The following is a 23,971-nucleotide window of genomic DNA, read 5'->3' as shown; positions in this document are numbered from 1 at the left end:
TCTTTACTTAATTGTATAAAAATTATCAGTTACGACACTGTATTCTAGTTCAGTTACTGATAGAGTTAAGAGATCTGTTATTTATTGAAATCTCTTATTTCATTAAAAATTATGATGTAAAGTGTATTCGTCTGTTTTAGACTTTCTTTATGTAATGTTTTGCATAAATCTACCATTTCTCAATTATATTACATTCCGCATAAAAAATTATCAACTGTTAGATAAAATTTTAACTGAATTATGTAATTTAACTTTCTTAGAGATCTTTAACTATTATGAATCGTGAAATTACCTTCCATTGATAAGGTCATTTTTCCAAGACATCCTTGGACCATCCCTCATTGGAATTTAGAATATAAAACAAAATTTTCTCGTTTATTGCTATAGAAGAAGAAGAAGAAGAAGAAGAAGAAGCGGAAGCAGAAGAAATTCAAATTTGGGGTGGGATCCGTTGGAGAATGATGAGTGTGACTACCCCACAGATAAAGACACAACGGGATTAAATTCTTTTGTTTCTTTTTTTAACCAATCATATAATATAATTGGAATAACAGTATTCTATTCATTCTTTTCCAAAAACATTGTTTGTCTTCTAGTTTTGTCATGAAGATCCTGGTTTTGATTCGAGAGCTGGATTATTTGTTCAACTTCTTTTGGATTCATGCTTTGCTTTAGCTAGATCAAGTGATCCACCAGCCTGCACAACATTGAAAATTTGTATTCTAGTGTCGACAATGTTTTGGGTTCCAAAACATAAAACCTAGTCCATCCATTGATCTCACCCAACTGACCCAACCGACCCAACCCAACCCAACCCCAAGTTGTTACTTCATTTGAAGGCTTGACCTTCATGCAAGCTGAACTTCGGAGTTTTGATGGAATCTCCTACATTGTTACAGATATGATTGTACCCAACGTCATTTGAATACTTGACCTTTTTATTTTTATTTTTTGAGAATAATTTGACTACTTGACCTAAATCCAATCACAATCACAATCCAAAACACAAACACAATTTATAGATGAGAGAGTCGAACTTGGAACATTTTACCTCAAGTCAGTTGAAAAAACAATACTTATTTACAATTACAATAAATGTTAGCCGGCTGCTATTAGAAACTTTTATTTGTAGCTGATTAAAACAACAAATTTGATACCTTTCAAAAAAAAAAAAAAACAACAAATTTGATATGAAGCAAATCATATTATGAGATACACGAACATATATTTCCTTGCTTCTGTATTTTACCATGCAATTTGCAGCGATCTAACTAGGCTTGTGGATATGAACAGCTAATTTTGTTCTCCCATGCAATGCTCCGGAATGGTTACTTGTAAAGCAATACATGCCAGATTTATTGAATTAATAGAAATGTCGTTCATGCCATACGCTGAATGGATTATTGATGTTACAATTCTTGAAATGCTTCCCGTTAACTTCAGCTAGATTAGTGGATCCATTTTCATTATGGAAATGTGGGAAAAAAAAAAAAACACCAAATTTGTATATGACAACTATCAAATTCACAATGGTAAAACAATAAACAAGAGTCAAATGCAAAAAAAAAAAATCAAATGTTGTAATTTTTTTTTTTGGGTATCAGAATAGAAATGCTTTAATTAAAATGAATCTCTCTTTCTTTATTAAGTATGAAAAAGTTCCCAACAAAAAATTGATATTGTGATGCGCGAATCTGATAAACGAGCAACCTTAAGCTTAAAGTTTACACCTAGATAAGACACTTACTTTCCTTGTCTTTGTGACAACTATATCATCTAATTAAAGACAGTATAAGTTCATGAAGAACGCACTTGTTTATGAAATTCACAAGCATAATGTTTGAACCAAGGGGTCATGCATACAACAATGTTGTCTTTTATATCCAACTCATATTCAAGACATTTATCTTTAAAATCTTCAAGCTACTTTCTAGTTATCTATGCTTATGAGCTCTTTGGTTATATTCTCATTTTCTTGTTTGAACTAAAGTTTGAATGAAAAAATATGCTCTCTTTGAGATTCCCAATTGAGATAATGGAGTACATTGAAATATAATTATGCGGTTTGCAAATCAGTTGTTCGTTGATCAAAAATTAGTTAAGATTATTAGTATGTATTTGTCTAGTTGATCATAGTTCTATCTTTATCCGTAGAACTAGAACTAAGGCGATCAATGTTATGATAGTTAGTATTTGATCATAATTAGGATATGGATTCTTGGTGTTTGATCCTTGTATTTGTGAAATTACCTTTTAATCAGTGAAATTATTTTGCAATTGCCTATAGTATAGAACTATGGATTGTAATCCACATATCTCTCACCCTCTCAAGTGAAAATGAAATCCATGCTAAATTTTGTTCCTATTCACCGTCTCGCCTTAAGCTGTTTTATCTTCTATCTACCCACCAGTTTCACAACTCCTACAATTCAATCTCTCACAAAAAGGAGGAGGCGGTAGGATGGATTTCATTATCGATAGTGAGTAACTTTTGTTTTTGTAAGTATTATTTCCCAGCACCTGCTTATTTCAATTTCAAAAGTTGAGATTAGGGACAATTCAAATTCGATGGGGACGAAATGGATTAACGGCAAAACTTTATCCAGCCCTACTAAACTAAAAAACTAAACCTGATCGAATTGCTCTCAGTTTCTTTATGTCTTTTATATCCGAGAAAATAGCGATAGAAAATTGGGTTTGTTTCATGATCCGTTTATTTTTGGCCCCATTTGTCTTTGACCCTTTTAAAAACCTATATATCGGTTATGTTTGAATCGAAGCTCAAATCCTAGAAGCTACCAAGAGATTTGTTATTGTGATCTTTGATGCAAAGCTACACGAGTCATATAAAAGCTGTCACCAACTAATTGATAGCATGGATTGCTGAGCAGCATCATTGGCTTTTCCAGATGCTAGAGATTGAGCACACATTTTGGCACCTTAATCTCATCATTAGTACAGTTCTCAGGTTAATAGGCAAGTGATTTTATCTCTTTACTATGCATGAAGATTACTCCAATATTTGAAGCAAGAGCCAACCTTAGAGAACTCGGATTCTCTGATGGCAAGCTTTCTTCAATGAAGTCTGGAACTCTGGATTGGTGAATGTAATGTGAACCAAGTTAGCAGCGTGAATCCTGCAGAGCAGAGTTATCAGGTACTAGGTACAAGACTTAATAAAATTTATGGATTTTGTCTGTGTTTTCGTGAATGAGCCAATATAAAAATGAAGAAGTAGCCAGAAGAGCGAAGTGTTGATGAGTTTTTCATAAGCTGGCAAGGGCCACACCAGCAATCTAAGAAGCAGTATGGTTGTATTTTCATTTATAGATATGTAAAACAACTAGAGCTCATCCTATTTCCTAATGAGCCTTGGAAAAATGAAATGCTTAATTTGTTGTGGCTAAAGAGTCCAGGCACCATGTTGACTTTTACAAGTAACTGGAATGAAGCCACAACAAATATTAAGAAGAGGATCAATTTGAAACCGAGATGAGAACTGCAAAAGCACCAATAAAACGTGTGTACACTAATTTGCAAAGTAAGAATTCATTTAGGAATCTAAACAAATAATTACAGGTCATCCCATGAAAGAAATTGCCTCAGATGATGACAATGAACTAAGGAGGATAAACCAAAAGCACAGGATGGACTGGATAGAAGAAAACGTTTTGCTCATCCAGTTTCTAGCATTCACAGCAAACTAAATAGTTCAGTAACACTACATCTCTAATTTTTTGAAAGCACCAACACAGATGAACTGGTGATACGTCAAACAGATCAAACTATGCAAGTTGCTAAGCACTTGAAACAGAAGAGCATCCCAAACCTTCACCACTTAATGAACTGCAGGAATCTTTTAACAGTAGTCTCTTGCATTTCCTTTAACAGATCTTCTCTGCACCATTCGTCCATCATAATAGACTTAAATGAAGGGCATCCAAGCGCTACTTGTTCCAAATCAGCTCCACTAATTCTACAGCAACAATGTAACAGATCAAGGGATTGCAAGCACTTGTGACCCGAGTATGCACGAATACCAACTCCAGTCACCCGCATAATACCATTCAAAGTAAGCACCTCCAAGGTGAGGCAATTCTGAGCAACAGCAACAAGGGTCCGGTTTGTCATGCGGCATGACTCATGCCAAACACCTCACTCAAGTTCAATTTCTTGAGGGTCCGAATTGCGGAGATTGCCACACCCTCCAACGTCGGTGACTAGTTTACATTCAGCCAAATTCAGCTCCTCCAATACACACATGTTCCGCAAAAGCAAGACGCCCGAATCAGTGATATCACGGCACCCCTCAAGGACCAATTGCTTCAGGCTTTTCGAGCAACGTACTAGAGGACCCAACTGCTTTAAGGGCTTGGACAGTAACCGAAGCAGAGTTTTTCAAATCCAAAACCGTCAAAGTTACGTGCTGCTGAAGTTATGAGGGACACAATTCCAACCAGCATCCCAACCTTTCTATTATGAATCACAATCTTGGACAATTTGGGACACCCATTTCCCACAGCGCACAGACCTTGGTCCCCAACCTGCTCAAGGGCCTGTAATTGCGCCACTACTGTGGGAGACCCATCACTCAGTGCATCGAGCCAGTCTTCCCCAAGTTGCTCCATGATGGATGTAGTGTCAACTCTATGAAGGACGATGGCCTCCAGTTTGGGACATGATTGGTAATCAAAATAGAATGATGCAATTGTAGGTTCTCAAATTCATGCATATATGAGGCAAGAATCTCGTTTTAATTGATTCTTCTATTAGAATTGAACCAAAACGTTTTATTCAACTTACCGAGTCATGAAGAAGAGGCAGCCAAAATCTCGTTGCAATTGCTGAGTTTTCTATTTCATTGTCTATGCTATAAGATTATTTACATAATAGCTTTTTCCATTGAGTCCCTGTGTTCGATCTTATGTGTATTTCTTATGAAAAGACACCCCTTTCGTAGCAAACTATACATGTAGCCATTGAAAGGTCAATGAACCTTGCCCTTACTTGACAGCCACTAATTCTAGTAATTGAGGAGACAATCATTCTTGCATAAATTGGTTAATTCTAGTGTATGTGTCAATGAATTATGGGGAGGGGTATCAAGCTATCAATCATGTGTATGGCTATGTGCTACATGCTTACAAAGTTTCAAGTTACAACCACTCATGTTTACTGTTCACAATACTACCAAAGTCAAGATTCTTAGAAGAAAATAAAAATAAACTTAGGGGTAACAATGGCTAAAATGAATGTTAACATTTTGTTAGTGGTTTTTGTAGTACTTTCTGGGATTCTTGGGGATTGCCAAGGAGGCCAACTGAGGACGAATTTCTACAAGAAAACCTGTCTGGCTGAGGAAATTGTCAGAAATGTCACTTGGAACCATGTCACCACCAATCAGATCTTGCCAGCGAAGCTCCTCCGATTGCATTTCCATGACAGCTTTGTTAGGGTACTTGTATATGATGCATGCGCTTATTTTTACACTATGATTCAGACGGTACAAATTAATTTACAGTGTGCATGCCAGGGTTGTGATGGATCAGTGTTGCTGAATTCAACAGCAAACAACACAGCGGATCGGAGAAGGATGTGCTTCCGATGTTATTGATGGTATCAAAGCAAATGTAGAGGAGAAATGTCCAGGAATGGTATCTTGTGCTGATACTTTGGCTGCTGGGAACTCTGTTTCATTCCAAGTATGACATATATTTAGGCAACACTACTGTTCAACTCATTTAAAACAATGCAGTGGAGTAATATTTTATATTTGCATGTTATATATAATTTTTCAGATCAAAAAATAAATGTGGGAAGTGCTCACAGGTAGAAGAGATGGAACAATCTCAACAATTTGGGAGGCCTTGCTTTACCTTCCGGCGTCTGGCTTTAACTTCACCAAACTCAAACACAACTTTGCCAGCAAGAATCTTACTGTGCATGACCACCTTGTGGTTTTATCAGGTACATATCTTATATATATTAATTAATCAAATTTAGCTCAATGGAATTGCAACTGATCCTAAACTTATTTATTACCCGTGAAGGTTCACACACAATTGGAGTAGGCCACTGTAGTAGTTTTAGCAACAGGCTCTACAACTTCACTGGAAAAGGTGATTGTGACCTATCTCTGAATGAGTGAATATATATATAGGAACTGACTTAATAGCTAGATATCTTTCTCTCTTGCTCGACCATCAATCCTTGTATCTGTGTACCTCATGTGCTTCTCACTCTTTGCATCAAAAGTGGACATGTGCTGTGTGAGTGTGTCTGCTCCACCAACATATCCATGAACACAGTCTGATTCATCCCATGATGCAAGTGCCCGACAAGAGCCACATTCCTAATCATACACGGATTCAACATGAGATCCACAAGGAACTGGGTTTCAACATAGGTTGCCGATCGAAGAATCCTTGACACCAACCTCAGACTAGTTGAGGTAATGGGGCTTGATAATGGGGTGCTCAAGAGGTTGTGCATCTTCATCCATGACCAAAGTCGACTCAACATCCGATCTTCACCATAAACCTCTTCTGCTGTAGGATAATACTTTTTCTCCTCACCAAGAACATGTTGAGAATCGGTCAATATGTGAAGTCGAAAAACACAAATAAACACAGCACACCAAGAGAAACAACCACAAAGATACGAGCACAAGAATACAGATTTAAGGTGGTTCAGCAAAACTTTTGCCTACGTCCACCGGGCAGAAAACGATCTTCCACTATATTTATAATGGGTACAACCAGAAAGAATAAGAAAACAAGGACTCTCTCTTCTCTTCCTATCTCTCTCTTCTTTGCCCTCTCTCACTCTCTAACTCCGAGAATGGAATACACTTTGCTCTCTGTCTTTGTGATGCAAAACCTAGAGCAGAACCCCTTCTTATATAGCCATAAGGATATTAACTTTCTTCACCAATTAGGAAACCTATTCCTATCGGTGGTAGGCAATTATGCCTTCTCCTTCTCTGTAATCAACAAGGATTACATGTAATCCTACATCAATAAGGATTTTCCTTCCTTATTGGAACTCTATTCATCAGTAGGAATCCAAAACCTACTGGGTAAACAATTCTCATACTCTAAGACAATTATCTTAGGAAAGACTCATGGGCTGGAAACCCAACAGAACAATCTGGCCTTCCATGTCAACATCACTGAAAGCAACAGTAAGCTAATCTCAAAAAAGAGAGAGAGGAAGAACCGATACCACTGTTCCCAGAGAAAGAGAGAGAGGGTTTATACGTTCTTGAGAGCTTTTAAGGATTATAGCTTAATTTGATTTCAAAATTTTTTTATCAGATTGTATCTTGGTGACCTCAGAGTGTTTTAATCTTTTGGACTCTAAATGTCACGGGGGCAATGTAGCAATTAAAGCAGATATTACCAAGGCTTTTGACACTCTGTCCTGGGATTTTCTTCTGCATGTTCTTAATGCCTTCGGTTTTCGTGAGACTTTTGTGCAATGGGTTCAGGCTCTATTATTATCTGCTAAACTTTCTCTTCTCATCAATGGTAGGCCAGTGGGTTATTTTTCTTGTGGGCGAGGTGTGAGACAAGGTGACCCGCTCTCTCCTTTACTCTTTTGCTTGGCAGAAGAGGTTCTTAGCCGTGGTTTGTCAATGCTTGTATCTTCTGGACAATTGAAGCGCATTTCTTCTCCTAGAGGCACTTTGGCTCCTTCTCATGTATTATTTGCAGATGATGTTATTGTGTTTTGTCGGGGGAATCGGCAGAATTTATTGAGGGTCATGAATTTCTTTGATGAATATGGTGGTGCTTCTCGCCAAATCATTAACAAGGAAAAGTCCCAAGTTTTCATTGGGAAGCATATGCATAGTCGTCGTCATTCTATCTCAAATTTCTTGGGTATTCCATTAGGTACTGCTCCATTCATGTACTTAGGTGCTCCAATCTTTCATGGAAAGCCTCGAGTTGCACATTTTCAAGCTATTGTGGACAAAATCAGGTTAAAATTGTCGAGTTGGATGAGTTCATTTTTGTCAATGGCTAGGCGTCTCCAACTTATTAAGTCTGTCATCTTCAGCATGTTTGTTTATACATTTCAAGTGTATGAATGGCCCGTGTCTTTATTAAGACGAATTGAGGTTTGGTGCTGTAACTTTCTTTGGTCTGGTTCTATAGATAATTAAGCGAGGAATTCCCTTAGTTGCTTGGAAATCTTGTTGCGTGCCAGTTGAAGAAGGGGGTTTAGGACTTAAGCAACTTGAGATTCTAAACAAGTCCCTCTTGCTCAAGCGTTGTTGGGAGATTTATACCTCCTCATCTGAAGGTTGTTCCTTTATTAGAAATTGATTTTCACGACGACGTTCTTATGCTCCATCTTCTATATGGCCTGGAGTGCGTAAGTTTTAGGGTGTAGTCCAAGAAAATACTTGGTGGTTGATTGGTCCTGGAGTTAATATTTCTTTTTGGAGGGACAACTTCTTGGGTACGTTAGACCTCTCATTGAATTGTTTGGTGATCATGGTGCTTTGAACCATAATCCTTCCTTGGTCTCAGATTACATTGATAATGGATCTTGGGCTTTTCCTCCTCTCTTGCAAACTAATTTTCCGATGTTGTGTGATTTGATTAGACAAGTTCCCATTGTAATGGACCCGATGCTGGAGGACAAAATGGTTTGGCAGTCTTCTTCTACTGGAGAGCTTACTGCTAAGGATGCTTTTTCCTTTATGAGACAACCTTCTCCTATGGTGCCATGGGGTAAGCATTTATGGTCTAAATTTATTTTGCCTCGGATGTCTTTGCACGCTTGGAAGGTTTTGCGAGGTAGAGTAATTTCAGATGAGTTTTTACAACGACGAGGAGTGGCTTTGGCATCTCGTTGTGACTTGTGTGGTCACTATACTGAAACTCTAAACCATATTTTTCTTCATTGTTCTTTTGCTGCTTCAATATGGAATCACTTCATCTCTATTTTTGAAATTGGCATAGCTCCTACTACAATTCATGAAGTTTTTAATTTGGGTATGGATATGGAGAGGAGTCCCCAGCTTCAAGAGCTTTGGTTAATATGCTTCACTATTGTTTTGTGGTATATTCGGCATGCTAGAAATCAAATCAGATTTGAGAGTAGGGCATTTTCAGTTCTTGGAGTTTGTCGCAAGTTTGTCGCCTAATCTCAGGGCATATCCAAGCAGCTAGTCGACTTGCAACAGGTCATATGCATAATACAATTCAAGATCTACGTATCTTGAAAATTTTTGGTGCTTGTTGTAGACCGCGACGTCCTCCTAGAGTGGTTGAGGTTAATTGGCATCCCCCCATTATTGGGTAGATCAAGATTAATTATGACGGCGCTTGGAAACATGAAGAGGGTATTGGAGGTTTCGGAGCTGTATTTCGTGATTATAAAGGTCAGTTTATTGGTGCTTTTGCTTCTAACCTGGATATTCCTAGTTCTATTGCGGTAGAAGTAATGGCAGTTATTACGGCTATTGAGATTGCATGGCTTCGCGATTGGAAACACATATGGCTAGAGGTAGATTCCTCTAATGTATTGGATTATATTCGCTCTCCTTCTCTTGTGCCTTGGCAACTTCGAGTACGTTGGTTAAATTGCTTATATAGGATCTTACAAATGAACTTCAAATCTTCCCATATATTTAGAGAAGGGAATAAGGTAGCAGATGCTCTAGCTAATCATGAAACATCTTTGTCGGAGCAAGTATGGTGGGATATGCCTCCTTCATTTCTCTTGTCGTTCTATGAGAGTGATGTTTTGGGTCTTCCACAGTTTAGATTTCGTTGACTTGTTTGTTTTGCTTGTTTATTATGGAGGTTTTGGTTAGGTCCCCCTCCATTTTGTCATTCGCATTTTTTTGACTTAATAAATTGGAGTGTTAGAGAGGTTGCTCCTCTGCTATCACTCATTGCAAAAAAAAAAAAAAAAAGATTTATAGCTTAATAGAGAACAGTACGTAGCAAAAAAGTAAAAACCAAAACATAATCGGATTCTGTTCTGTTTCTTACTTCTTGGCAAGCTTTGGTTGATCAGCTGGGCCAAGTTTTTGCGTAAGCCCAACCGAACTGTCACTGACTAGTCAGCCCACTAAGCCCAATAATACTACTCGTCACTCTGAAATCTTTACCGTCTTCTTCTTCTTGACAACGCTTTCAGTTTCGAACTGATTCTTCTTCTCCTTTTCCCCTTGAGCAAGTTTAGTAAAAGTCCCAAACCTTTTGCTTTTCATCAAGCTCAGGAATCGACTCTCGTCAAAACCCAACCAAAATCACGGCCCCATCAATTCCGGCGACCATGTTGCTCAGAATTCGCAGCAGAGACGGCCTGGAACGACTCACAGTCGAAAACCCACACGCCACGGTGGCCCAACTCAAAGCCTTAATCCAAACCAACCTTCGAATTCCTCTGGAGAACCAAACCCTCTCCACCAACCAAAACCTTCTTCTGGCGAAGAGCGCCGACGACCTCACTCGCTTCACCGACATGGCCAACCCTAACACCCCTCTATCGGCGCTTAATCTCGCTCATGGTTCGATTGTTTTCTTGGCCTACGAGGGCGAGCGGACCGTCGCCGGGCCCAATTTCCAGCCGGCGGGGTCGTTCGGCCGGAAGATGACCATGGACGACCTCATCGCCAAGCAGATGAAGGTCACGCGCCAGGAGACTCCGCATTGCGAGCTCGTCTCGTTCGATCGCGACTGCGCCAACGCGTTCCAGCACTACGTGAACGACACGCTCGCCTTCGCCGTGAAGCGGGGAGGGTTCATGTTCGGCACGGTGTCGGAGGAGGGCAAGGTGGAGGTGGATTTCATCTACGAGCCGCCGCAGCAGGGGACGGAGGAGAATCTGACGCTTTTCCGGGACCCGGAGGAGGAGAAGGCGGTGGAGGCGATTGCGTTAGGGTTGGGGATGAGGAAGGTCGGGTTTATATTCACACAGTCGGTTGGGCAGGACACCAAGGACTATACATTGTCGAATAGGGAGGTGCTTCAGGCGGCGGAGTTTCACGCCGAGAGTGGGTTGAAGGAGTGGGTGACTGCAATGGTGAAGTTGGAGGTGAATGAGGATGGTGCTGCTGATGTGCATTTCGAAGCTTTTCAGATGAGTGATATGTGTATTAGGTTGTTTAAAGAAGGGTGGTTCGAGACTGAGATTGGGGAGGATCAGGATCCCAAGTTGTCCAAGATGAAGAAGGATGTTGTTGTTGGAGTGAAGGATGTTAGAGAAGTGGACAATGATTTCTTCTTGGTGGTGGTAAAGATCTTCGATCACCAGGTAACAATGTTCTATACTTGTTTGTCTTACTTTACCTGAGCCAGTTTAATCTATTTAGATTGCTGTTTTACCTTGCTGCTGATCCTTTATCCCCTAGCTGATAGTTGATATATCATATATGATATAGCCTGGTATAGATTGTGTCTCATTGTGGTATAGGTGTTTAGTCCAAAGAACTATGTTTGCACACTGTTGCTGCTGCTGTGAACCTTGTAGAGCCAATAACCCTTTAGCTTTGAGCATGACTGCTTTTAAGAGGCTTATAACACGGGGAAACTTTGTTCATGGAGTTTGTAGCTGGGGGAATGACTACCCTCATCCTTAGCTAGGTATAGCTATGTAGGAACTGCTGGAACTTGAAAGGCAATAACATTGCTATGAAAAAGTAATTATGGGTTCCAAAACTATTTTCTTTATTAATCCACTGTTCAACGTGCACTGAGTTGTTGGCTTGGATACTTGTAAGAAAGACAATAAAACTTGGTAAGTTGATACTTTTCTTGAGCTTATAAGATGGGATGTAGAAAATTATTGTACTTTTGCAAGTGACTGGTCTGAGTCACAGGTTAAGTGACTAAGCTTTCCCTTATTTTGTCTCATTTTTGCTATCTCGTTATGGACATTCCTTTTCTCCTAGCATCTTTCTGCTTGTTGTATATCATCATAGGTGCATCTAGGATGGTACATATTTTATTTTGATAGCTTATGGTTTAATATAGCTTTTGGTTCTGCACTTCTATGCTAAGCCTTGTTCTGGTTATTTTGTTCGTTTATATTGATTTTGTCTCAGCATTTGCAATTCATCTGGTAACTTCAGTAGATCATTTTGGTTTTGTTTCAACTTAAAGGTCAATGGGGTTTTGTGGTTTATTAGCTAGAGTTTTAAGATCTGTTGTAATGGGTGGAGATAGAAATTTTGAACATGTTGTAATATTGGCAGTTTAAGAGACAAGATCTTTGCATCTCCCCCTAATTTGGCTTCTTTAAGCAGAATATTCTTTGCTTTTAAAATGGATGGCTTTTGATTGCCTTCAAGGCTTCAACTGCAAACTATGTTTGCCATGTGAAGTTTCTTCAGCTTACATGTTTGGTATATTAGGAATATAGCAGATCCAAGTTTGTGCGTATGGTAGACTTAATTCTAGTTTAATCAATAGTGGAAATGTATTATGGGGGGAAGAAAAAAATCTGATTTGTTAGGAAACAAAGAGCACTCAACACTAAAGCCTATAGCTTTGCTCTACAAAGGCTTCCTTAGTGATGGCAATATCTTTCAGAATGGTATGGACACATCAGCAAAAATTAAGGGTGTGTTATGTTCTATATGGCTCAAGGATTAGATTGACTAGGTTAAAGGTTTGAAAATGATGAGGGTGAGAGGGATGCATGTGTAGTGTACATGTTATCATTTACTGAATAGTGAGACGTTATGCACTTGGTAATGATTGATTTATAAACTTGATGCATTTTGGCTTCCCTATTTTCTCTTGTATGTTGTTTCTTATTGTGTTTATACTAAAATGAACAAGAACTCATCTGTACTTGTATTATGATGCAGGGGCCTCTTTCATCCACCTTTCCCATTGAGAATCGTATCACCCCAGTGACGTTGAGGGCTCTGAAAACCCATATGGACCGTGCTAAGAGTCTTCCATATGTGAAGCGAATTGCAGATTTTCATTTGATGCTTTTACTTGCAAGGTTTTTAGACGTAAATGCTGATGTTCCTGCTTTGGCCGAGTGTGTCCGTACACAGTCAGCCATACCAGAAGGCTACCAGTTACTAATTGAGTCGATGGCCAATTCTTCTTAATGCTGCTTTGTGTACCCCTAGGGAAATTGATACATTCTATGATCTAAATGGTTATGGCCAACCAATGATCCTTTACTGTGGTTAGCTGCGATGCAGTAATCCATGTTGCTTTCTGGTACCATGTATCACTCAAAAGATGGCTTTGCTCCTCAGTAGGTTCATGTTATAACATGTTTTTGCACAGGAGCTTTTATAAGTTATGTACCCTTAACATTCAAGTGTTATATTGCATCAAATAGTATGGATATTTATGCTTGTACCCTTTATTTATAGTCAATATGTTCTGATTAAGGTGGTTTGTGTGCAATGCATTACTCAAATGGTGGCTTTGTGCTTCCCATAGTTACTTGAAATTTTGTTGTGAGGATCGGTTCATGTGACACATTTGAGTGATTTGACTTATAAATGAAAATCCCTTAAATCATATCAATCATTTGATTGCATATCTTACAATTTTTTTTGAGAACTAGTTAAAACTCAACTTCTCGTATGTTCTTTTTGTTTTCAACTCTTATCACATTTAAAATCTTAGGACAGACATTTTCTATTTTGTTTTTTAAAGTATTAAGTCAGTATCTCACACAATTGTGGGTCTCTTATTTAGTCTTGATAATGAAAATTTTTCCGATCTATTCAATTTTTTGATAATGCTTTCTAAAAAAAAAAGAAATTTGATAATTAAAAACTTAAAAAAGACTAGACTCCAAACACACCCTATGGGTGTGAGTAATTATGTGGGAAGTTATTCTATATAATGTGGAGAAAATTGCTACACATATTTTATTTTTGATTTTTTTTTGTTAAATTTCTTTTGTTTTTTATTTATTTGTGAATTGACCATTTTGTCTTTTTCAAATATTTCAGTTCAAATGTTTTTTAATATTTAAGGGATATTTTGATAAAATTTTTCTGTTTTGGCTGACAAACTCTCTTCTCTTAATAATAGTTGTTTTTTATTTATTTGTGAATTGACCATTTTATCTTTTTCAAATATTTCAGTTCAAATGTTTTTTAATCTTTTAGGGTTAAATCTGTCAAAATTTTCAATTTTGGCTAATAAAGCCTCTTCTCTTAATAATAGTATAGATAGATGAAGCCCGCCTTCCCGAAAATATAATGCCACGTAAGCACGAAGGCGGGTCAGCGTGCGTCGCCGCTCCATGACTCCCAATACAGATTAGAGTATATAAAACGCTAAATTATCGTTGGCCTTCAGATCTTAAACGTTCCGTTTCCCTTGGGCGGGAGATTTGCTACCTCCTTTGCTTCTTCTTCCCCCTCTCTCTTCTCTGTAATTTAGGGCAAATCTAACTACTCATAATCAGAAGGCCATGGAGGAACCAGCCACCGGCGGCCGCGTGAGCTTCATTTCTCGCTTCTATTTCTCTCCCTTCTCCAAATTGACTTCGTAATTTGACCTTATTTACTTTGTCTTGTTGAGTAGCCGAAGAGGACTAGGGCTCACACTCGAACCACCACTGAGAACAACGCTAGCGATGCGAGTGAACACGTGGACCGCGAGAGCTCGCCGGACGATTTCGAAGCGCCTCGTCCTAAAGCTAAACGAGGTCGCCCTCCCAGTGGCTCCACCGCCGCGCCGCCCAAAGCCTCCGCTCTCACTCTGATTGGTACTTCCGAAACTCTCTGCTGCTCTGTAAATAAAAGATTCACTATGAATTCCTTGCTCTGTACTCTTTTTACTGAATTACTTGATTTAACCGGCTGTTTCGATTAGTTGTGTACAAATTTTTAACAATTAAGGTTGATTAGGGATCTTGTAGCTCAATAATTATGCTTGTACATTCTTTCCTGGTTCTTCGACCTCTAGATAGTAATTATGGTGAATAGTCATTTGGCCTGAAACACAAGAATCATGTAGTGTTATCTGGTGTGGTAATATTGATGCTGGGACATGACTAGCATAGAACCTTTATACTCTTTTCTTTTTAGAATTATCGTGGAGTGTTTAAATCTTTTAGCTCTGAAACATCTTTACAATTGGGCTCATGATGTTAAGCCTATGTGTGTGGAGGGTAGTATGTCCATGTAGGCTATTAACATTTTCAATCTCTGCAGAGGTCGTCAAGGGCAACGGGAAACTTATTCCTCAGGCGGTCAAGCTCTGGGTTGAGCGGTACGAAAAGGATGCTAAACCTGCTACTGTTGAGCTCTTGACAATGTTGTTCGAGGTAGTTTGGAAGACATAGATTGGTTTTCTAAGTACAGACTTTACTAACAAAAGTAGCCTGCAACTGACTAGACTTACTTTTTCAGGCATGTGGAGCTAAGTATCATATTAAAGAAGAGTTGCTGGATGAGACTAATGTTGACGATGTCGTGGTTGCTCTTGTCGAGCTTGCTAGAAGTGTATCCTGCATTTCTTCCTTATTATGATTATCTTTCTTCATGTTACTCTCGTATGCCATATTATGCTTATTTGTGTTTCACTTTTTGACACTATTTTTCTGTTCATACTGAAAGTAAATGATCTGAGCTATCAATTGATCATATATCAAGATTTTATCCCAAACCTTTTCCTTCACTCATCTAATCCTAGGGTAACGTGGATGATTACCAAAGTTCAAAAAAGGAGTTTAAAAACATGAAGGACAATCTCCAATCATTCTGGGATAAGTTGGTCTGCGAATGTCAACACGGGCCATTATTTGATCAGATTTTGTTCGAGAAGTGCATGGGCTATATAATTGCTTTGTCATGGTCAGTGTTTGAATATTTGAAGTTGCTCTTTTTAAAGTAAATGCATTTATTAACTACACTGTGGCTGGGCTTTCCTGGTTTTATGTTAAGCAGCACTCCTCCAAGAGTTTATCGCCAAACTGCTACTTTGATGGGTCTCCAACTTGTTACTTCATTCATAACTGTTGCTAAAACACTTGGTGTTCAGCGTGAAACTACTCGAAGACAATTAGAGGCTGAAAAAAAAAAACAAGCTGAAGGACCTCGTGTGGAGTCACTGAACAAGAGGTTCTCGATGACTCATGAAAACATAACTATATTAGAGCAGATGATGCGCAATATATTTCAAGGGTAGGACATTCTGACTTAGATTTGTTAGTAATAAGTAGAGGATACTAATCTGATTTGATGAAATTCATGTTTTATGATTAATCCTATAATTCTAATTTTACTTACTAATGTATAGGTTATTTGTGCATCGCTACCGAGACATTGAACCAAATATTCGGACGTCGTGTATAGAGGCACTCGGCGTGTGGATTTTGTCATATCCATCAATGTTCTTGCAGGATTTGTACTTGAAGTATCTTGGATGGACATTGAATGACAAAGTAAGTTTGAGCTTACAGACCAATTCGTGAATTCATTTCCTTTAGATTTCTGCTAATGATCTAGACAAACCTCATTTATTTTTCTCTTTTACTGATTCTAAGAATGCTGGTGTAAGAAAAGCATCTGTGCTTGCATTGCAAAATCTTTATGAGGTTGATGATAATGTGCCAACTCTGGGCCTATTCACTGAAAGATTTTCTACTCGGATGATTGAGCTTGCTGATGACATTGATATTTCTGTGGCTGTATCTGCCATTGGCCTTGTTAAACAGCTTTTAAGGTAAATGACTGTTTTGGGAAACTTTTACTTAAATATTAAATTGGTGATTTTGTAGGTATTTTTGCAAAGGGTCCCCTTTTTTTTTTTTTTTTGGGCTTTGTCAAAGGCTCATTGGTTTTCTTATGCTGCAGACATCAGCTTCTACCAGATGATGACTTAGGTCCTTTATATGATTTGCTTATTGATGATCCAGCAGAGATCAGGCATGCTATAGGGGCATTAGTGTATGAACACTTGATTTCTCAGAAGTTCATTAGTTCCCAGTCTGGTGCAAAAGGTTTCACTTTTCTATAGAATCTGTTGTATGTTATGTCATTGATGATGTTCATTGCTGGAGTTTTGAAGTACTTTTGTTCATGATAATACTCTTTCTAGGTGTTGAGAACAATTCTTCTGAGGTCCAGCTTGGCAGAATGTTGCAAATTCTAAGAGAGTTCTCTGCAGATCCAATTCTTAGCGTTTATGTAATTGATGATGTTTGGGAGTACATGAATGCCATGAAGGTTTGTTACTTTTAAAAACTATGAAAACAGTACACCCAAGTTTTATTCTTATATTTCAATTCTATAAACGAAAGGTATTATTGCTAACCATTCTTTCATACTTAGAACTTCACTCTAAAATGTCTCCGTCCTTTCATAGGTTTTAATACTTTGAACTTTTTATGCAAATTAACCCTTTTTCTTTTTCTTTTTCTGTTGGAAAGTGGCTACTATCTCTAAAAAAGTCCGTTTGAATTATCTTTTGATTGACATCATGATGTATACTCTAGAAAATAAAGTGCATTTAGAGTGAGGGCCAGTAGATACTTACTTCCTGAGCCTGGTCTAGGTGGATTGCACTTAAAACTAAATCAACAAAGTCCAGGTGACCATCATGTTTTATAAATCGAATTTAGGATTGGAAGAATGAAAATGGGCTGAATGCGCTTATTGTTATTTCCAGTATCTTAAGTTGTTATGGACAATATGTCAGTCTTTAAAAATTGGAAGGGTCAACCTCCAAGCTGAATTGAAAGCTAGCTGGCCAAATAACATTCACAAATCAATCCTAAGAATAAAATGTAAAAATGGAATTGAATGTGCATATTATCAACCCTCTTTTTATTGTTATTGTTTCTTATCTTAGGATAATTTTTCATATTTTACTTGTAGGATTGGAAGTGTATTATCTCAATGCTCTTGGATGAGAATCCACTGATTGAGCTTACTGATGAGGATGCAACAAACTTGGTACGGCTTCTTTCTGCATCTGTCAAAAAGGCTGTAGGAGAGAGGATAGTTCCTGCTACTGATAATCGAAAGCCATACTACACTAAAGCTCAAAAAGTGCGTAACTTTTCACTTTACCTTTCATTTCCTTCCTTTGTTTTCAGCACAGTTTAAATTAAAAGTGGAATCTTTGTCCTTATTGTCCACCAATATAGTGTTTTCTGCCTGATTGAATAAGCCTAGTGTACTCTTCAATTGTTTTTCCAATGTTCTTGCCTGATTGCTTATTTTCTTCTGACTTTGCTCCTTTGTAACATTAAATTTCATAGTTTACTTTATGTGATTTTTCTAGCTTTTTCTTTGTCAAAGCTAGCTAGTGCATCATTGGGAGAATATTTATTTCTTATATCATGTGCTTTTCTTGAACTTAACTGCGCTGTTTGCTCCCTCTTTGTCCTTATTGTGTTTGGTTTAATTGACATATACAATGACTACTGAGTTTTTAGTTTTTAATTCTTTCCTTTAATCGTATTAGGATGTATTTGAGCACAACAAACAGGATATAACTCTTGCCATGATGAAGAACTATCCACTACTTCTCCGTAAGTTCATGGCAGACAAAGCAAAAATACCATCACTGGTTGACATTATTCTACACATGAATCTTGGGCTATATTCCAAGAGGAGGCAGGAGCAGGTGGAGTACTGATTGTTTTGCTTGCATGCTATTGAATATTGTTATACAACTTATTCTCAAAGCAAGTGCCTGTATGCTTTCAGAATTTTGAAACCGTCCTTCAACTGATCAAAGAGGCATTTTTCAAACATGGTGAGAAGGAGGCGCTGAGATCTTGTGCAAATGCTATCATGCTTTGTTCAACAGACAGTCAAGGGGAGCTAAAAGATACGGCCCGTAATTTAGTAAAGGAACTTCATGATGAGCTTATTCATAATAAGCTTAAACCTGCGATGAAAGAAGTGGCGGTATATTCTCAACCATACTCTTTTCCTTCTTAACTTTCGAAGGATAACAAATTGATGTGAACTGTAACTGCAGGATGGTGGTGATGAATATCCTCTTCTTGTAAATTTGAAGAGAATGTATGAGCTTCAATTGTCAGGAAATGTGCCTATCGAGAGTTTGTATGAAGATATGGTCTCAACTCTTCAGAGCTATACAAACAAGGATGATCAGGTGTTTTAAATGGACCTTGCAAAAGATAAGCTCTATGTTTGTGGCTTTTGAGCTTTGTTGCAGTTGCTCATTATTTTGTTGATACTCATTTCAGGTTGTCACTTTTCTGCTTCTCAACATGTATATGCATGTGCAATGGTCTCTGCATGCCATCATACATAGTCCTACTATCTCAGAGGCATCTTTATCTTCTATATTAGCGAAACGTGATTCTTTGTTAGAGCGACTAGAGTACATCCTTAACAGCTGTCTTGAAATGGAGGGTAATCGCTGCAATCAGCTAGCTCGCTGGGTACAGATTTGCATCCTTAATTCTGTCAAAGATAGTGCAATGGTTTAGATTCAATACTTTTTGAAACTTCAGATCTCAACTAACGAATGTAATATTTTGACTAATCTTTATGTCCCAGGTCTGTGTTATACTCACTGATTTGTCTAGACTGTTCAAAAAGACAAACTTTGCTTCGTCGAAGCTGGAAAAATTAGGATATTCTCCAGATGCATTGGTTCTTCAGAAGTTTTGGAAACTTTGTGTGCAGCAGCTCAGTATTTCAGGTATTCAAGTTTTATAATTTTTTCTACAGCATAGTAGTGATATTTTGAGTTCAGGCTCTCTTATTCACTTACGATTGACCTTTTAATCTGAGTGAAATACGTTTTTAGGGTGTTAGATGACCAATTGCCAACTCCTTTCCTTGCCAACTTTCTAAGGATTAAATAGATGTTCATGTTCTTCCTCTCTAATTTTACTTTGCAATTTCTTTTTCACAGATGAGACGGAAGATGACGATGGGAACAAAGAGTATATTGAGGAGACAAATAGAGATACTGTCATGATGGCTGCTGTACGGTTAGCTGTTACTGATAAAGTTTATAAGGTGAAGATACTAGTAACTAGTATATATATGAAACAGTCAATTTTGTTCTCTTAAATGGCCATCATGTGTAGTCTGGTGGGCTGTGCTTTGATATCCTAGCATTTACTTGCTCATGTGTGCTTGTATAAGTCCCAGAATGTATTATAATTCTGGATAGATTTAATACATCAATTTTCTCTAGGTGCGCCTATAATAGATGCTTAATGCAGGAGTACCTGGGTCCAGAGATTATTTCTAGATTTGTGATGCATGGTACAAGTGTAGGGGAGATAGTTAAGCATCTGATAACTTTTCTGAAGAAGAATGATGATGATCTTCCAAAAACTTTCTTGGAAGCGCTGAAAATGGTATAACTCATGAATACTGGCTAAACCTACTTTAAGACTTATTCATTTTATTCGCATATATAGATAATTTATTATTTTCCTGTATTGACTAGGCCTACCATCGGTATATGGTTGGACTATCTAGAAGTGAAGATGAATCTTTAGCAAGCAAGCATTTTCTAGAGTTTCAAGAACTAGCTGCTCAGCTTTCTGGGACATTTATAGGTGCTTCCAAGAACAAGCACAAATCAGACATTTTAAAAATTGTTAACGAGGGAATTGAATATGCTTTTATAGACGCTCCAAAGCAGTTGTCCTTTCTGGAAGGTGCTGTGCTCCATTTTGTGTCCAAATTGCCTACACCTGATATTCTGGAGATGTATGACATTTTCTTTTATATACATAAGCTATCATCTTTAGAAGCATTCCAAGTAATACTTTTATTATCTCCTAGTTTAATTTTTATATTTCCTTCTGCAAGAAGTAACGTCAATATTCAAAATCGAACGGAGAATGTAAATATGGATGAAGATCCCAGTGGCTGGCGTCCTTATCACACATTCGTTCAGACTTTGCGGGAAAAATTTGCAAAGATTGAAGGTATCCAAGGTACAGCTAAAATGGAGTTGGATTTTGTATTGCAATTAGTCTTAATTGTATAATCTTTGCATGTAAAATATGCATATTAAACTCCATACAATTTTATGTTTTAAGATGAATGCTGCATAATTGCAGAAGAAAAGGACGGGACCTCTGTAAGGCGCAGGGGTCGTCCACGGAAAAGGCGTAATATACAGGGAAAGAGGCTGTTTGATGATCATGGTTCAAGTGAAGAAGAGGATTCAATTAGTGGATCTGACCATGAAAATGCTCAAGATGAAGAAGAACAACAAGATGAGGATGAAGATGATGATGACGATGAAGACGTTCCTTTGATAAATCAAATTAGGTCATCATCCAAGTTGAGATCGCTGAAAGTTTCACGAGAGGGAAACAAAGGCCAGACGTAGGCGGGATACATTTTAGAAGATCTAAGATAAATTAGCAGCTTCTAGGATGTCAGGTATGAAATACTTAATTCATTTGGGTGTAGAATTGAATTTCTTTTTATCCTTGGAATTTCTGAATAAGAAACATTTTGATTCGTTGGTACCTGTTAGAATGTGATGTGCATGTGCGTGACTTCTGAGTGAGCATTAGAATTTGCTTCCATTTGCTGGCTGATTGGATTTTTAAGAAATATAGGGTCAGTAAATCTGTCATATAGTCTCAATACTGTCACTATTTATGGACTTCTCCATCCAAGAATAATTTGAAATTTGCTTTGGTTTTCATTTTGGCATGCATATAAGGTACATTTCTTCCGTTGGTTTTCATTTTGGCTCGCATGAATTGAGCTTTTGCAATTGCTTCTGTTTGCTGGTTGATAAAAGTGGAATCTTAAGTAATATGGGGTCAACACATCTGTCATATAGGAAACTACTGTCACATTTTATGGACTTCTGCATTCAAGAATAAATAGAAATATACTTTTGGTTTTTATTTTGGTGTGCATATAAGATGAATTTGGCATATGAATTATTACAGTTCTTTGAGCAAGTTAATTTTTGATTGGAAGGTTTTGTTGTACTGGTGTTTATTGCGAGTTTGTGGCTGAACCTGGAAATATCCTGCATTCAGTATTCACCGCACATAAAATTTATCTATTGGGGGGTCAAAGCTGATTCATACTTTTCGTTGCTGCAGGGTCCTGTCTACCTGCATATTGTATATTTCAAGGTACATAGCTTCCTAGCAACATATTTTTAAGCCTACGATAGAATCATGTAATTCCGCTTGAAGTTACTATAGGAAAAAAAAAAAAAACACGTGCTTTATGAATCCGGGTTCTGGGTGAAGGATAAGGATTTTGCAATTTCACTTTATGTTTATCCTTTTCATGATTTTGGCTGCGTTGTTGAACACTGAGACTCGATCCAATTAAAATGTGGATCTTTGTGTTACTGCATAACTGAGAATTACTTCCGACCACTTTTAACTGTAGTGTAGAACCATACGTGGCTAGTTTTCCATAACGAATAGAATACTAATTTAGCGAAAGACGATCATGTTTGTTTAAAACGTGGTCATATTTTGGGTACTTTTTCAAAACCTGACATTGGTTGATAAAAATTGACCACCTGTAACCTTGGTCACCAAAAGATGATCTTCCAGGATTGTCAATAGGTAAAAAGTGCAACATGTTTTGAGTGATGTTATAATGTGGTCAAGAGTGGTTCTTCCTAAAACCCGGAAAGGAGAAATGCACAGCCAGAGACCCAGAAACATAATTTTTGAAATCTCCTCTAGGACAAGAGGGGCCAAATTCCTCCAAAAGATATAAAGAAGATAATTTTCAAGGAAACAACATGAATTTCTTTAGAGTGTGTTTGGATGAGGGAAAAAATGATGGAATTTAATTGAAAGTGATGATTTTATAATTCCTAAAAGCCAATTCCCTCGTTTGGCATTATCAGATTGGAAATTTTAAATTTCTCTGTGGAAAAAAACGAAGGAATTCATTATTTAAATTCCCTACTTCAATTTCCACCAAAATAGATGTCATTTACGAATTCCTTTGCAGTATTCAATTTTCATTTCCAAAACAAGACTTTTTTCTATTTAATTTTTTTATTTGTTTTAAACTTTCTTAATTCAAATCCTAAATAGATAAAACCAAACAATAGAAATTGCAATTACTGGAATTTTGGATTGATGGAGTTAAAGATTCCATCATTTATAAATTCCTACGGATTTCATAATTTTCTCATCCAAACGCACCATTAGAGAACCAAAATTGAAGTCGTCTTGACGAGGTTTCTTTAGGAGTTTAGGTATACAAATAAGAAATACTGCCTCATGGTTAACTCTGAAAAAGAACATAAAAAACATCAAGTTTCATCTTCTTCCAGCAATCCTCAGCAATGGAGAAAGATCTCCCTTATCTTTTGCAATGATTGTTGTATTCGTATTCCTCCTCAACAGACCGTTTAATGTTTCCTAACATGAAACTTCAGCTCCTGAGAATCTCTAATTTCTTAAGCCTCATCTCAACAACCATCTGTGTCAACCGCATCAACAATCTCGAGTACCTTGGCACCGTGGAGTGCTTCTGCAAAAACACCAGCAACAGTCCCAGCTCCTCCAGACCCAAATTCGAAACACATTTAATCAACTTCTTTCTCGACACCAATTCCTCCATCACAGCCACAGCATTCTCCAAATTCTTACTCCCCCCCAACAAAGAGACTAGAACTTCCTTATGCCTAAACTTCTTCGACAGCTTGTCATGCTCCCCCAACTTCACTTTCTTCAGCCTCATTACCACATAATCCCTTTCATAAGGCTTCTCTGCTTGCCCTCTATGAAAATATCGAAACCCCAAAGGCTTCAAAACCCAAACCTGTGGCGCCTCCACAGGTCCCAAACCCAAGACATCCCTAGTACCCAACTTCTTCAAACTCCTCCCATACTTTGTAAGCTGCTTTTCATCATAACCTCTCTCTACATTCTCCTTGCTCTTCCTCCTCCCAGCATATTTGGGGTTCGGCCATTGAAGGAGCTCGAATTTGGCGCTTAATGGCACAAAGAGTTTTAGCAAATGTTTAGATAGAGGGTTTTAGTGGGAGATGAAACATTGGTA

At 37.8% G+C, this 23,971-nt stretch overlaps 2 protein-coding genes and 1 pseudogene across 7 annotated transcripts; all 3 read left to right on the top strand.

The window, feature by feature from the left end:
• Positions 1-5,248: 5,248 nt before the first annotated feature.
• LOC133737813 (peroxidase 24-like) lies at positions 5,249-6,148 on the top strand (annotated as a pseudogene).
• A 3,984-nt stretch (positions 6,149-10,132) lies between these two features.
• LOC133738909 (NPL4-like protein 1) lies at positions 10,133-13,337 on the top strand. Its single transcript, XM_062166588.1, has 2 exons — positions 10,133-11,277; positions 12,836-13,337. Exons 1-2 carry the CDS (start codon positions 10,297-10,299, stop codon positions 13,088-13,090), a joined length of 1,236 nt encoding a protein of 411 aa, XP_062022572.1. The 5' UTR covers positions 10,133-10,296; the 3' UTR covers positions 13,091-13,337.
• A 950-nt stretch (positions 13,338-14,287) lies between these two features.
• Positions 14,288-22,300, top strand: LOC133738447 (sister-chromatid cohesion protein 3). Of its 6 annotated transcripts, none has more exons than XM_062165998.1 (22): positions 14,288-14,448; positions 14,535-14,718; positions 15,167-15,279; positions 15,365-15,457; positions 15,648-15,808; positions 15,902-16,138; positions 16,254-16,398; positions 16,501-16,679; positions 16,811-16,956; positions 17,055-17,182; positions 17,834-17,911; positions 18,426-18,587; positions 18,671-18,874; positions 18,948-19,085; positions 19,180-19,377; positions 19,496-19,640; positions 19,857-19,963; positions 20,173-20,310; positions 20,403-20,668; positions 20,771-20,898; positions 21,004-21,352; positions 22,036-22,300. In XM_062165998.1, exons 1-21 carry the CDS (start codon positions 14,422-14,424, stop codon positions 21,297-21,299), a joined length of 3,273 nt encoding a protein of 1,090 aa, XP_062021982.1. In that variant the 5' UTR covers positions 14,288-14,421; the 3' UTR covers positions 21,300-21,352; positions 22,036-22,300. The 6 variants fall into 6 exon arrangements, with proteins under 6 accessions (XP_062021982.1, XP_062021981.1, XP_062021980.1 ...); XM_062165997.1 differs by having other exon boundaries at positions 17,834-18,007; positions 20,774-20,889; positions 21,025-21,352; XM_062165996.1 differs by having other exon boundaries at positions 17,834-18,007; positions 20,771-20,889; positions 21,025-21,352.
• Positions 22,301-23,971: the final 1,671 nt, after the last annotated feature.

The sequence above is a fragment of the Rosa rugosa genome, chromosome 3, assembly GCF_958449725.1.
Source record: "Rosa rugosa chromosome 3, drRosRugo1.1, whole genome shotgun sequence".
NCBI lineage: Eukaryota > Viridiplantae > Streptophyta > Magnoliopsida > Rosales > Rosaceae > Rosa > Rosa rugosa.
This window is presented reverse-complemented; position numbering and strand designations above follow the sequence as displayed.